This window comes from Dichotomopilus funicola (assembly GCF_033296635.1).
Source record: "Dichotomopilus funicola strain CBS 141.50 unplaced genomic scaffold C8A04scaffold_32, whole genome shotgun sequence".
In the NCBI taxonomy this organism is placed as follows: domain Eukaryota; kingdom Fungi; phylum Ascomycota; class Sordariomycetes; order Sordariales; family Chaetomiaceae; genus Dichotomopilus; species Dichotomopilus funicola.
Genome location: NW_026944053.1, coordinates 211,700 through 225,865, shown reverse-complemented (window position 1 = coordinate 225,865; position 14,166 = coordinate 211,700). Strand labels below are relative to the sequence as shown.

General features: G+C 54.3%; 1 protein-coding gene across 1 annotated transcript; it reads left to right on the top strand.

Moving 5' to 3' along the window:
* Positions 1 to 6,178: 6,178 nt before the first annotated feature.
* Positions 6,179 to 8,560, top strand: C8A04DRAFT_37363 (kinase-like domain-containing protein; the record flags this gene model as incomplete). Its single annotated transcript, XM_062783846.1, has 2 exons — positions 6,179 to 6,227; positions 6,390 to 8,560. 2 exons carry the CDS (start codon positions 6,179 to 6,181, stop codon positions 8,558 to 8,560), a joined length of 2,220 nt encoding a protein of 739 aa, XP_062636938.1.
* Positions 8,561 to 14,166: the final 5,606 nt, after the last annotated feature.

Genomic DNA, 14,166 nt, shown 5'->3' with positions numbered 1-14,166 from the left:
TGTCTCCTTGTTTCCCTCATTCCTAGTAGAGATAGCTAAAAGTGGCTGACACCGATACGCGGAAGCTTCCCGCGTTTCTGTCCCCGTCTGACAGGCAGGAATTAACGTTACTGCGGAGGGACTCGAGGGAGGCAAAGACGCATGAACCGACCGCCGTTCAAGGCAGGCGAGCGGTGAAAAAGGCCCCGATCCCCCAAGGCTGACTTGGTAGCCAATGGCCGTTTCGCTTACTGCGTCGACATGGGAATGATTTCGCCATGGAGGTTTCTTTCCGTTGGACTTCCATTGGCGGTTTGAACTCCGCGGCGCTGCAACTGCAAGGTACTGACGGAAGCGAAGGCAACGCCGCTCGTGTGTTTTTCATCTCAGAGGTCTCAGAGGTCTCACGAAAGCGTGGTTGTCTTGCCCGTCGCATCGTTGTCTCGTTAAAGGAGGCCAGATGTGGAAGTTGGTCCCGCAGTCACAGCTGAGTTCGATTCGCTGAAATGAGACTCTTACCGGTCGAAAAAGGGTTCAGTCCAGCCTTGCCAGGGTGCGGTCGATTTTGCCCTTTTCTTCTTGACCGTGTCTTTTCTTCCCGACCGTGATATCTGCATGTTTTGGAAACCCCGCGTCACACGACGGTACGGGTTCCGTTGCGTAACACAGCAGCGTGATGGAACGACGTGAACAGTCGGGTTTGCCACCTAAACTTCGGAACTTACACATGGAGAAAGAGGGCACGATGACGATCGCGGGATTTGTGCGTGTTTTTTGGTCTCTCCCTACTGCTACAGGGCGAGCAACTTGCCCGGAACTCGAGCCTCGTACAGCCAACAACATCGTGTATGAAATTGGTTTCTGCATAATTAGTCACGAGCCAGCTTTCCCTGTCTGGCTCGAGTTGCATTCGCAGTTGTGAACAATGAACAGTCAGCCATCGCCAACAAGTAAGAAAATCCTGGGAGCCCGGTAAGGATGTTGACCACCGAGAGGATGTGAGGCGAGGTTGATGCTGCAGCCAACAAGCTGCGTCCTATCCCCTCCGGCAACGAAAAAAAAAGCGGGAAATGCATATGCACACCGCTTGTTGAGCATTCAGGCATTTGTTTCCGCCGCTGGTATGAGTGCGGCTCGACTTTGCCTCTCGACTGCTTCCGCCCAAAGAAGGAGAAGGAGAAGCGAGGAGGATCGGATCTTCGTGTTCCACAGCATGGGCGGTTTCGTCGGGGCACCGCAGACGCACCTTTGCGCCGCGTGGTTTAAATCATGCAGCAGCAATCTGCTGAGGGGAAACTCACCGACCTCCCGGGAAGGAAAATCACTACTTCGTACTGATTCCTCACTCCTTCACGGGCGTGTCTCCGCCCGGCTCCCAAGTGGGAAAAAAGTATGACTTGGCCATTGATTTCCACGGATCTGTCAAGAGGAGTCGGGCGATAGCCCCGATGTTTGCACTTCAACAAGGATCAATGCCGGAAAGATCGATGGCTTGACGCGGGGCAAAAGGGATCGCAGCGGCAAACTGGGGGAGACCCATTCTTGGCGTGGAGAGGAGCATCATCCATTCTTGGCCCGCTCGATCATCTCTGCTTCGAGAAACGCGTCACACGAGGGATGCCGGATACGTGTAGATGGGCTTTTCTTTCCCGACCTGAGAGAGAAGAGGAGGGGGGATGGGCAAGGAGGCCACGCAATTCCTTAACCCGAGATGGACAAAGCCAAAACGCCGAGACGGGAGATCGCGGTGCCAAGCCGGTTGAGAAAGCTTGCGAGCCAATTCTGAGGCCTTGCCCAGCGCCCATGAGGACTCTGTGTGTGTGTTCGAGTGTGTTGGCAAGGCACCGACCGATCCCCCGATTTCTAGGCGCGTTTCGTGATGGTTGCTTGGTCCAACTTGCCAAGATGAGCCCTGTGCGGACTGGGCGGTGGCCGGTGAGCGAGCGGTGACTTGGGCGGAACGGTTTCTCATTCGTGTTCCAGCCTTCCAAAGGGGGCGGCAAGGGGAGAAAGAAGCGCCCTTCGCCCAAGGGCAGACGGCCAGGCGGGTTTGTTGGTGTGTCGAAGCTTGTTGGTTGGCGCGGCCACGGGGTTGAGGGTTTGGCTTCGTCTTTTTCTGGACTCGTGCAGCTGGCGCTATGACAACTTCAGTTGGCGAACCGTCATCCTTGACTACCGAACGGAATTGAACGTGGGGGCGCGATTATTCTGCTCGTGTGCCCCCCCAGCTTCGTGAACCAACCGGCCAGGTCTCTGGCGATATTCATGGTCTGTCTCTCTCCCGGGGCCGTTCCCGACCACCGCGAACCGCGGTCCAAAACGCCGTGGCACCTTTTGTCCTCCCCCGGCAAGCACCCAGCGCGCCGGCCATGGGCCTGCTCCGCGTCGAGACCGGCGGTATTTGGGCCTTTCTGCGCCCGGGCTGGTTCCTCAATCCGCGTTCCTGTGTCTTCCGTACGGGCCCGTCCCCGAGAGGAGACTTTGCTGTCTGTCCCTTGTGAGAAAGCAGGCCAAGGCTCTTGGCAACGGCACCCTGCCGAGCCCCTGACATACCAAGCATCCCCCAAGAAACACTATCTCTGGATCGCCGACAAGGTGTGTTTTCTGGGGTTGCGGTTGCGGTCGTGGTGGTGTGTTGTGGATGGGGGACAACAGGGAGTAAGGCCTCGTGCATGCACGTTTACGTGTATTGGTGTTTTCTTTCCCTCCTTTTCGAAGTGCTGACGCCTGGGTGATGCTCTCTTCAGCAGGGACTCGGCCCCCCGTTCGGGTTGCTGGCCTGCTGTGCCTTCGGCTGATTGGGTCCTGCGGGACTTCCCATCATCGGCTGATGAAGTCTCCTTGTGAGCAGAGAAACACAGAGCCTCGACGTCATTGGCGGAATGAGCGAAACCTGGGTCTCAGGCGGCGCTGGGGAAACAGGTTGGAAGAGGCTGAACTTTCCAGCGAACACATCCGGGAACAGGCTGTGGGTCCGAAGCCAGTCCAAACCGCCTGTCGCGTGCTTCTTAGCTTATCGCGATGACACCATTTTTAAACTGCCATTAGTGAACCGATGGCTTGGTGCTTTCCGCATTTTGTTTTTATTTTCCCCCATACCTTCGCACGGAGGAAGTATCGCCGGTGCTTGGCGTGATCAGGGAGGGACAGGTGAACGATGTCCGTCAGCGGTTTTCGACAACTTTTGTTCCCGTGCCTGCGTCTTCTGCTTTGAGCCGCTTCGGTGCTCGGGAAGTCGGATCGGGGGGTCAGAGGGGTTTCTGACAAAACCCCACGCTAGCGATGACGCAGTGGAGCCTTGCGGGGGTTCGATGTGGCTCTTGGCAAGGTGACCGAAATGATATGTACTGTATACTCGTACTGTGGAGGTCACCCCCTTCGCTCGAGCTGTGTACCAAGTACCTTGCATTTGCAGTTAAGGTTCACAAAACAACAAGGAAAGGTCGCTTTATGGCAGCAAACAGTCAATATTACACTATTGAATCGTACCACCCGACAAACGTGTGCTTGCGGTTTGATATCTCCAGCTCCGAGCGTTCTGCTGAAACGGGGCACGTGTCGGATGGACGTGGACCATACCGAAGCCCAGACACTGCCGGCTGACGTTCTGTCGCGGTTTGAACCATAACATCAATGTCGCCAAGAGTTGTATGAGTTGTCGGCGATCAATATCTTTCTTACTCGCTGAAGGAGACGGGTCGTCAGGAGACGTGGGCTCGGCTTGGATATTGCGGCATATTTGATTGTTCCTCTCGCGCCTTGGCGGCGTGGGCCAGTGTTTCGCGAACAAAATGACCGGTAAAACTCCATTTGATCTGGCTCTCTGGGAATAAGCGTTCCGGCGAAAATACCATAGTACACATGTGAATCCGGGAGGTCGGAATACGTTCTCGCCTCCTCGCCTATCGGTAAACAGGCCGGCGGCAGCAATGCGCTGCACTCATGGTCGTCTCTCAGACTCTCATTTGCATTGCAGGTTAATTCTGGGTTCCAGGTACCTGGGACTTGTCCACTCAACAACCGCTTGCCCAAAACGCCCGCCTCACTCGCAGTCAACCAATCAGACACCCATGGAACCTGAGGGTTCAATCGCTCCTCGCTCTCTCGGCGCTACGGGTGGGGGCGGGTCGCTGGGCGGCTGTAATATTCGTATTGACCCTGTATGGCGTAAGGTAACTTACAATTTGGGCGGTGGGCGATGGGTCGATGGGAAAACGGGAATTTCCTCTCAGACGTGGCTCGCTGTCTGACTTCTGATGATTATCTTAGATCACGACATCCAAGACACTCCAGAATGGCGGGAGAAGCAACCGTTGAGGCGGATACCTTCGCAGAGAAGAAGCACGCAAGACGGCATCGGGTTTCTTGCCTTTGTCAGCATCAACTTCGCCTCTAAGGTTCCCGCGGAAGTATTTTTCGTTGTCCTGCCCTTGCAGGGTGCTTCCGTGTCGAGGTGTCAAGCCCGTCCCAACACGCACCACGTTACAGGGCACGCCCCTTGTTTTTGGGGGTCCCTTCAGTGTCCTCCGGACTAGTCTGTTACACCTAGGGATTGTATGTACATAGCACTAGTATTGAATGATTGTGTGTTGAGGTTTGCCACGCTACTGCCAGATGACTTTCTCGTTTCCCACAGGATGGATTGCAAGGTCTCAAAATGCAGAAACCACTCAGTGCCGGAAGAAATGGGACGAAACCCGTTGCTTGTCGCGTCTTGCACATGCCGCATATTCCTTGAGATGGTGGTCGTTCTTGGGGGTCGTCCTGTCCTGGGAGATGCCCTTCGGCGTTTGGTCGGCGGTCCACTGGACCTTGAGGTGGAGTGGGGGATCCACGGCCTCAGGGGACGTTAACCTTAGGGTTGCCCTGTCCGTGTGTGCAGAGCGCAGAGCGCGAACGGCAACCTACCAGCAGCAGGCCATTCGCAACTTGTCCGGCTTGCCTCTAACGGGCAAGTCTGCAACTGCTTCGCGGGCATTTGCCGAATTTAGTACCTAATTTCTCCGCACAAATCGTCCTAACACCCCGCCTCGATGCAGACACCGAGAGCTTCCCGGGCAAGGACGCGCTTCACATGAGTTAATCCATTCCATTCGCCTGACACTCATAACTAGGCGCATCCGCCCACCCCACCGCTAAAAGTAGCGACCCCTCCACACCCCCAAAAACCTGGGAAACACGCCAACTGTTCGCAGCCAGCACCAACCCGGCCAGAAAGCAAGCAGCGCCGGGCAGTCATCCCAGTTCAGCGAAACCCGGATCTCGTGCAGGAGGCGAAAATCGCTGCATCCTCCTTGTTGCTTGGGTTCCTTCCCCCACATTCTCGGTTTTCCGGAATACCGTTATAAACACTCACCCGGGGGCTGCACACTTTTTTCTTTTGATCAAAGGTCCACGCTTTCCCTCCGGCCTCCAGTTGCACTCCTTTCTTCCAACTTTCTGCTGGACGCCTTGGAACAGTTGCGCAACTGCAACTGCCCGCCCATCGCCAAGCCAACACCAGCCAACGGGCATTCGACGTGTAGATCTCGGCCTCCTTTGGTTCCTCTGCCCAGTCCGCCACACCTACTGCGCTGGGAGACACAAATCTCCCTCTCGACCGCAAAACAGCCTTGGCACAGAGCGATTGTCGGCTTCCAAGACCACGCCCAGAGCCCGTCCACGGGTAACGCAGCAACGAATCTGCGACAAGCACTCTGTGCGGTCCTGCTGACTTTGCCGGCTTTTGTCTGTTATATAAGACACCCAGCGCTTTCGCCCCCCCTTCCCGACTTTCCGATTTTTATTGGGTCCGACCGTGTTTTTAGTGAACACAACGAAGAAAATCAACAGCCACCAGCTCCTTTGTATCGCCCGGTTTCGGCACCATTCGAGGTCCTCGAGACGAACAAAACAGGCAACTTTCAGTCAGCACTGGATTTGTGAGGTGGTGTGTTCCTTGCAGGAAAGCTGAGCCCACCTGGTCCGGGTTTTCCCAACATTCTCGGGCGTCAGAATCGGGCTTTTCGGCCGTTTGGTTACGCCAACCGGCCGCCCCGAAAATCCAGTTTCGGCACCCTCCACTACAGCAGCAGCACTTGCTCGCTCTCTCGCGCTCCGAATTGACGTTCCAGCAACCGTCGGGGTACCCCCCCTTCCCCACCATCATCGATTCCGGGCCCTTGTCGAAAAAGGGAGAAAGAACCAAGGCTCAGCAAAAATGGCCGTCACATTACTTGCTCCTGCAGCGGCGCATGCTTCTTCAATAGGTATTTACACACCTGCTTTCGCACTGAATTATGAGTCGGCTGCCTTGCTCTCAATTATCACTGTCCTTGATTTTGTTGCTGTTGGCAAAGAAAAAAAAAAAGACAAGAAATTCTGCACTCAGTTGGAATTGACTTTTAACCGTCTGATCTCAATTTTATTAGATACATCGTGCGACCTCGCGTCAAGTAAATCGAGTTCGGCCTCATCGCCGCAGCAATATCCTACCGAGCTGTCACAATCTATTCCCGAAGAAGGCGATGAAACCGATAGCGAAGCGGTAATCGAACCCGTCACCCCCGTGAGCGGTCGCCAGTCACAAGATTTTCACACTCTCACCAACGCAGACGGTCAGTCATACGGCCACCCAGATCCGGCCCACGAGCAACTTGCGTCTGATCAGAGTGCCGCCACCGCCGCCGCCTTTCCGTCTGACCGGCAGGGTGCTGCACTTGGCTCCAAACCCACACTGGTCGTCGACACTTCCGCTTCTCCGCCGAGAAAAACCCCAAAGAGCCCCCAGGAAACTCCTCGGGCGCCTTCGTCTAACCCCACACCAGAGACACCCACCCCGGCCACGCCCGCAACAGAGCAGGACTTGAACGGTGCGACTTCCTCGAGGCGTTCGACTTTTGGTTCGACCACGAGTTTCCGGCGCACCATGTCGAGCTTTCTGAGACGGGTTGGTTCGCAGGCGGACAAGGGCACTGACTCAAATAGCGCTAACGCATCGTTGTTGAATCTGCCCGATGCTGCCCAGCGCAAGGTGCCCAATCGTCGGTGGTCAATGAACAGGAGCTCGGCTACTACCCGCTCAAATACACCGCCGTCGCCTGGGTCGCCGCTCGAGATGGCCATCAAGTCGAGGGAGTCTAGGGAGGACCCGTCGCATCCAACTCTGCCGGGCTCAGAGGCCTTTCTCAAGAAGACACGCGCTGCGACCGGTTTCAGTTTGCGCTCTCGGCCAGTTGTCAAAAAGGATGCCCCTTCACGCCAGGAGTTGCAGCTTAGGCGACGTGCGAGTAGTTTTGACTACTCGAAGCAGGAGCGGGGCTCGACGGGAGATGCTGACAAAACCGTCCGCATGGAGAGAGCTCTTTGGGGACTTCCGGCCGAGACGGGAACGGGCGTGAAGGCGCGCCGGATGAGCCTGAGCCTACCCGACGATTTCACCGTGGACGTGATCGAACTCGCATCTGAGTTTGAGTATCAGCACAAGCTTCTGGGTCGCCACGGCAAACATCTCGGCAAGGGTGCAACTTCTAAGGTCACCTTGATGGTGGCCAAGAACGGTGGCGATCTGTACGCGGTCAAAGAGTTCCGCGGGAAATCCTCAAGCGAAACTCGCGAAGAGTACGAGAAGAAGATCAAGTCCGAATACACGCTTGCCAAGAGCCTGCACCACCCCAACATCGTCGAGACGATACGGCTGTGCATCGACCACGGCCGATGGAATCACGTCATGGAGTACTGCGAGGACGGTGACCTTTTCAGCCTTGTCAATAAGAAGTACCTTAAGAGCGAGGACAGGGAAAAGGACCGTCTTTGTCTCTTCAAGCAGCTTGTGACTGGGATTCACTACCTTCACTCGAACGGCATCGCCCACCGTGATATCAAGCTCGAGAACCTGCTTATCACCAATGACTCTCGGCTCAAGATTACCGACTTTGGCGTCTCCGAGGTATTCTCCGGTATCCATCCCGGGATCAGAGAAGCGGGCGGCCAATGCGGAAAGAACATGGGTGAAGTGCGGCGCTGTGCTCCGGGCATATGCGGCAGTCTGCCCTACATTTCGCCTGAGGTCCTGGCGAAAGAGATCGACTACGACCCCCGTGGCCTGGATGTGTGGAGCTCGGCCATTGTCATGGTTAACCTCATCTTCGGTGCGCCCCTGTGGCACAAAGCGGAAGCACCCGCCAATGCCACCTCGCGGGACAACTATGCTGCTCTCCGCCGTGGTTGGGACAAGTGGAACGCGAAACACGCCGACGACGCCGAGACGACCATCACCGAGATGGACTACCCCCACGTCTTTGTGTTTGACACCTTTGTCAAGCCGCCGGCGCTTCGCCGTGTCCTCCTTCAGATGCTCAACCCGGACCCGGAGAAGCGCATCTCGATCGCCAATGTGATCAACAACCGTTGGGTCAAGAATATCGAGTGCTGCCAGCCCGAGAATTACGACGAGCCTAACGCAGCGAGCATGTTTGATGCGTCCAAGAAGGCGTGTCAAAACCGCAACAGCGGCAAAAAGATCTTTTGCCATAACCACCTGCCGCCTGCCATTCACAACACCCATTCGTTGGGCAAGATGCCCGGCAGCGCAGGCTACTAGAAGTAGCTCTTGTCCGTCTGGGTATTGTCCAGGCCGTCGACTCATGCTTCTCTTTTCCTTTCCTTTGTCCTTTTTTTTCCCTTTTCCCCCCTTTCATCACACTTCGAGTTTCTGGTCTTGTTTTTCCATTTTAGCGGGGCATCGGTCAACCCCTGGCAAAACATACACGGCGTTACACGGATGGGCAAATCTGCATCACGGAAGAGAGCACACACATTATTTATTGGGCGGTCTTTGCTTCTACTTGCGTGAGGGGGGCTCTGGGCGAGGCAGGCGGCAAAGCCAGATAGATCTGTCGGGCAAAATAGCTTTGAGTTTTGTTTTTGTTTTTGTTTGGTTTGGTTTGGTTTCGTTATACGAAACTTTTGATAATATTTTTTACATGCCCCTTTTCCTTTACCCCCCTTTTGATGTTGCTACAACGCAACATATGGACAGGCGCCTTTGGTCAAGGTGTCAGTCATGTCGAGGATACCCTGCACATGCTTGCTCATGTCAATAGGGAAGAGGCCCAAAAGGGAATGGGGATTCAATGGGTTGGCGGCCGGCGAACACACTCATCATGGGTACACATGTTTCCGAGTCCTTGTTAACATAGACAGCGCCGTTTAGCGGAGCCCGCGTCATGTACAATTGTGTTCTTCCCGCATTTGAGGGGGGCAAGCGAGGACGAGTAGGGGGGAGAAGGCTGGAGGGTTTCTCAAAACTTTTTTTGTTAGGTTCTCCACCTTTCGTTGGCTTCAGTCGCTGTTGCTAGACAGAAACTCCCGTCTTGAAAGAGACCAAAATCGATCACTCGGCTTTGCCCCTTACTTTGTTTGTTCTTGCAACATCTTCCATGACGTTTTTGCATTCACACATTCACACAGAACAGGATCTTGCTCCCCGCTTTCTGGGAGAGTTGGAGAGCTCCAAGCGGCGATCCTCAGTCCCCAGGAACCCGCCGCTGCGGAGTTACAGCGGGTGGGTTGCAATGGGCCACACCACACGACGGTCACCACGCATTCGAGTTACCGAGCATTATTGGGCCGCCGCCGGTAGCGGGGGGACAGATGGCAAAAGGCAAAAGGCAAAAAAACAAGCCCATGGATGGATGGAAATCATTGTGGGCCTCTTCTTGGTCTTCCCGGCCTTGGAGTTCAAGCCGAGCTGAACCGAGTCAGCTCGCTCACTCCTTTCGACTCCTTTACGCGGATAGTTACCCACCCCTCCACATTTTACTTTTCGCGCTTGCGCGTGTTGCGAGTTCAACCCCCCACCTCCCTCTTCCCACCTCCTTGTTTGTTGGATCTGCAACTCGAGGTGGGTAGTGTAAGGAGGAGGAATCGAAGGATCATGGGGCTAAGACTGGGCTATCCTGACATGACATGCAACAGTTCAAAACGAACGAACTGACGAGAGTTAGGTTTTGGCGGTCAATGAGATGATTGTGGGTGTGTGGGTGGGTGAGTATCGAGGCGAGGTAGGTACGAGGTACTGTGCCTTGGAACCAATATGGAACGAGGCTCGTTCCACAAGATTGAGAGCAAGAGAAGGAGACGGCCGAGCTGTTGCCCCTTTGCTTGCTTGCTTGCTTTCCACCTGCGGCTTTGAAATGCACTGTGATGCAGCAGTCAGGCGTCCTTGGTGTGGTGGATGGATGGGTGGGTAGGTCTCTTTGTTGGGTGTGTCGCTCTTCTCGACCCCATCTGTGAAACGGCCGCTGCATTCAGGACGACAAACACCACGAAACGCTAGCTCGCAAATATCGCCTTCGCCGCCATGCTGCTTTTCGTTCTCTTGTTGCTTCTTTTTTTGCTCTTCTATTTTACGTCGGACGTTTCACAACGAAACGGGTGGATAGTAGCAAAGGAGCAGCACATGGTCTCGGAACTCGGAACTGGGCGAGATGGTCATATGAACGGAATGACACGGCGTAATCATTTTGATGGCCAATTTGAGTGTTGCTGTCACCGTCGCAGCGCAGCGGTGAAGCGACGGTAACGGCACAGGACGAACGTACGAGCCGCCGCCGGCATTATAAAGTGTTGTGCGAACCAACCGTTGGTGATAAAAAAGAGATTGAGCCGCAGTCTTGAATGCAAGGTCCATGTTGGGAAAAAAAAAGATTAACTCCCCTGCGGTCATACATACCCTTTCCTTTCCCCCCGCGTTTTCAGCTTACATCCAACCCCTCGTTAGTCGTTCCGCAAGTCATGCGAAACGTTTCTCTAGCAGCCGCAAAACAGTTCTGGAGGCCTGGGGAGAAAAGAGAGACAAGCGGCATTGGGAATGCGGGATTGGGTTTCTCGCTTCCACGGAGATGCATCGATCGTGCCGATCAATGTAGAGGAAACGCGAGGAGGGGAACGAATGCTGGGGCTTTTTTACCTAACGTTAACATCCCGCTCTGCTTCTCCGCACATGACTTGGACCATAACGTTATTTTGTCCCGTCCTTGCTGGTTCGGTTACAATTCAGCGATGCCGCCTCGGTTATCTTTACTTTCTCTTCCTCGGGAGAAGTGAAAATGGCCTTACCTTGGTGGTGAAAGTGGGAGGGTGAGCCTTTTCTGAGATGATATCCAATCAATGAGCCTAGTCCACTAGGCTGGTGACTTGGATTTTGCGTTCATTTACCACGGGCCGGACGAATTGGTGATTGGAGGCGTCGATTTACGGCACGCCCTCGTTTCTTGATTTCGTGATCCTCTCCCGGCAACTTTCGTCCGTCCATTATGAGCGGTTTTGTTTTTGGGTGGGTAGGAGACGTTGCTATTTTGGCCAAGCTCCGGAACATGCATTGAGGGGGGGTCAATGGTTGGCTGCCCGGCTTCCTCAATTCAGACAAGCTCTCCTTCAAGTGGGACATCCGGCACGTGGTGGGGGAGTCGACCTTCGTTGAGTGAGATCTGGGATTGTGCTATCTTGCGTCTTTGCTCCCGCGCGCTGCTCGATCTACACGTATCTCGTTTTTTTTCCATGGCTCTGGAAAAAAAAATCTTCGAGCCAAGCCGCCGGGACAATGGATGGGCTGGTTGACTGCGTCAGTCTTGCAGACACCGCTTTCCCGCCAAGGTGCCGAGAGTCTGGGCATCGACGGGCTTTGGGAAGGTCCTCAAGCTTGCGGCCGTGTTGAGCCTCTTGTGTCGCCCGGGAGGAAGTTGGGGATCAGCGGAACGGCAGATTGGAAATCGCCCCGTCTGCGGTGAATGCTTACAAGGGCTTACATAGTGTACTGCAATGCTTGTCGCTGCTTCTGGGCAATTATCGCAGGGTATTGACGAGTCATTTCTTCAGCGATCCTGATATCTGACCGGCGGTGCGCAGCGGCGAGGCACACCGTGACGCCAAGGTAAGCTCACGAACTGAGTTAGTTATCGCTCACCCGTTTCCCAACAAGTCCATCAAACGCGGTGTTCCCTGCTGCTCCTTGTCCTGGACCCTGGTTCTGGGGATGAACTCGCTTTCGCAGTGCGATAATGTGATAGTACATGTAACACACAAGTCAATATCCGCAATGCCACCCAGACGCCCGCTTCGGATTCCTGCTGAATCGCAGGAGGGGTGCCGCTTGATAGGGTCGCTCCCGGCTAAAAGTTTCGGGTTTGGGAGACAAACTCGCAGATGCTCGATCTCGCACGCATTGGCTCGCTGCAGGACGACGGAATGGGTGGGACGACACTGCATACATTTCGTGGGGGTCAACCTCCATCCGGACACACCTCGCGCTGCGCTTACACGGATTTACGTCAGACGGTATTGGGTACGGTAACGTTGAGATTGTTGTATTAACGTCGCTATTGAGGCACTTGGGCGAAAACATCAAAGCATGCGGTTGATATTCGCGATCCCGGGCCGAAGGGCACAGAGGTGGAGGTTAACGCTATACTCTACGACTGAACTCGGATGCTAAGTGCTGTCAACATAACGGATATCTATCCGGCCTCGGTCACAAGAAAGGAAGTGCTGTTAGTAAACAGAAGCAGTTGCCAAGCGTCTATGAAGTTGGGTTCAACATTCCAGAACACATTATGACTTGAGAAGAACCCTCCACGACGTCTTGGCTTCATCCCCCAAGCCAACCGCCGAGACAACATTCCAAAGAACCTTCCTCATTCAATACCATCACCATCCGCCCGCCCGCCCGTACCATACCAGAATCTTGACTAACATACCAGAGAGACCAACACCCCTATTCACTACAAAACAAGACCAACGCCGTTCATGAATTGCCACAGAACACTCACGTCAAAGAACCCCAGCCAGAAAGGCGTCGCCACGTTCTCTTGGCCCTGCTGCCAAGCCACACCTGAGGAAGGTTTTCTTCTTGACCTTCCATTCATACTCAACTATTTCTTGTGCAACTTTTCCAGAACGTTTTGGCGTGAGGCTAGCCAAGCCTAGCAGACACAAATACGTCTTGGTTGGGTTCTTGGCTGACGGTCGTGCCGTTGGCCCCGGAAAGCACGTTCTTACAACGTGTTGTGGCGGGATGTCTCGATTCGTGGGGTTACTTTGTACCTTTCTCGTAGGACAGTAGAGCGGAAAGATCGATGGCGAGTTCTCGAGAGATGGCGTCAGTGTAAAGGTCTTGGCCTTCTCTCCCCGTCCAACCCTCTTTCGCGCTCAACCTGGCATCCAGTAGTAGACAACAGGAGTAGCTCGAGAAAATGTGGTAGGTGGGTAGACATCATGTATCACAAGGGCTGCAAAGGACGGCATCCAGCGAGAGAAAGAGACAACTTAACGGTAAGTCTTTTAGAAACGATACGAAGCCCGCAATGGACACTGTGTCCGAGTCTGCTGTCTATAATTTTGTTGAGCATCACGAAGTAGCCAAAGGGGGAAACGACCTGTGAAGTCGGAGCGTGCAACGGAACTGCAAAGTGAGGAGAAGTACGAGGCACACCGGCCATCTTTGGTCGACGTAGACAAGATGAAGCCAGCCTAGAATAACACAAGCCACGATACAGAACAACAACCCTATTCTCAAGTCTCAATTGTTTCGTTTGTACGTTTTCCACGTCCTCGGCGGGGGTGATATCGAGGAGGGGTTGAGGGAATGGGGAAGGAAGGTCGTCACTCTTCTACTCCAGACTACTAGTAAATATCCATGTATCTACCGACCAAACACGGGGGGGAATAGGGAGTGGGAAACAAAACAACCAACTGCCGAAGGGGAGCAACAAAGTAAAACGAACAGGAGAAAAAAACAAAGCAAGAGTGTACCCATCCGGAGCCCAAAATATAAAATTAGCACGTCTGCAACATCGACGGCGTTTTCCATAACCTCGATGCGTTCCCCAGTGATCAATCAACAAGCCCACATACACCTAATATCGCCCCAGACGTCCCCCAAAAGCCATCCGCCACATGTTCGTCCACAGTCGTTAAACATACCAGAACCGTTCCTCATCTTCCTCATCGTATCATTTCCGACGCTGAACCCGGCGGGCAAAGACAACGCGTGACATTTGGATCCGTTCGAGCATCACTCAGAAAAAATAAAAACAAACTCGCCATTGTTCGCGGACTGGCCGTCGGTAGCGATGCGCTGAGCTGATGCGTCCGATCCAAGGCTCACTGGAAGTGCTGTATAGCTGCGTTTAGTGCGGTCACATTCTC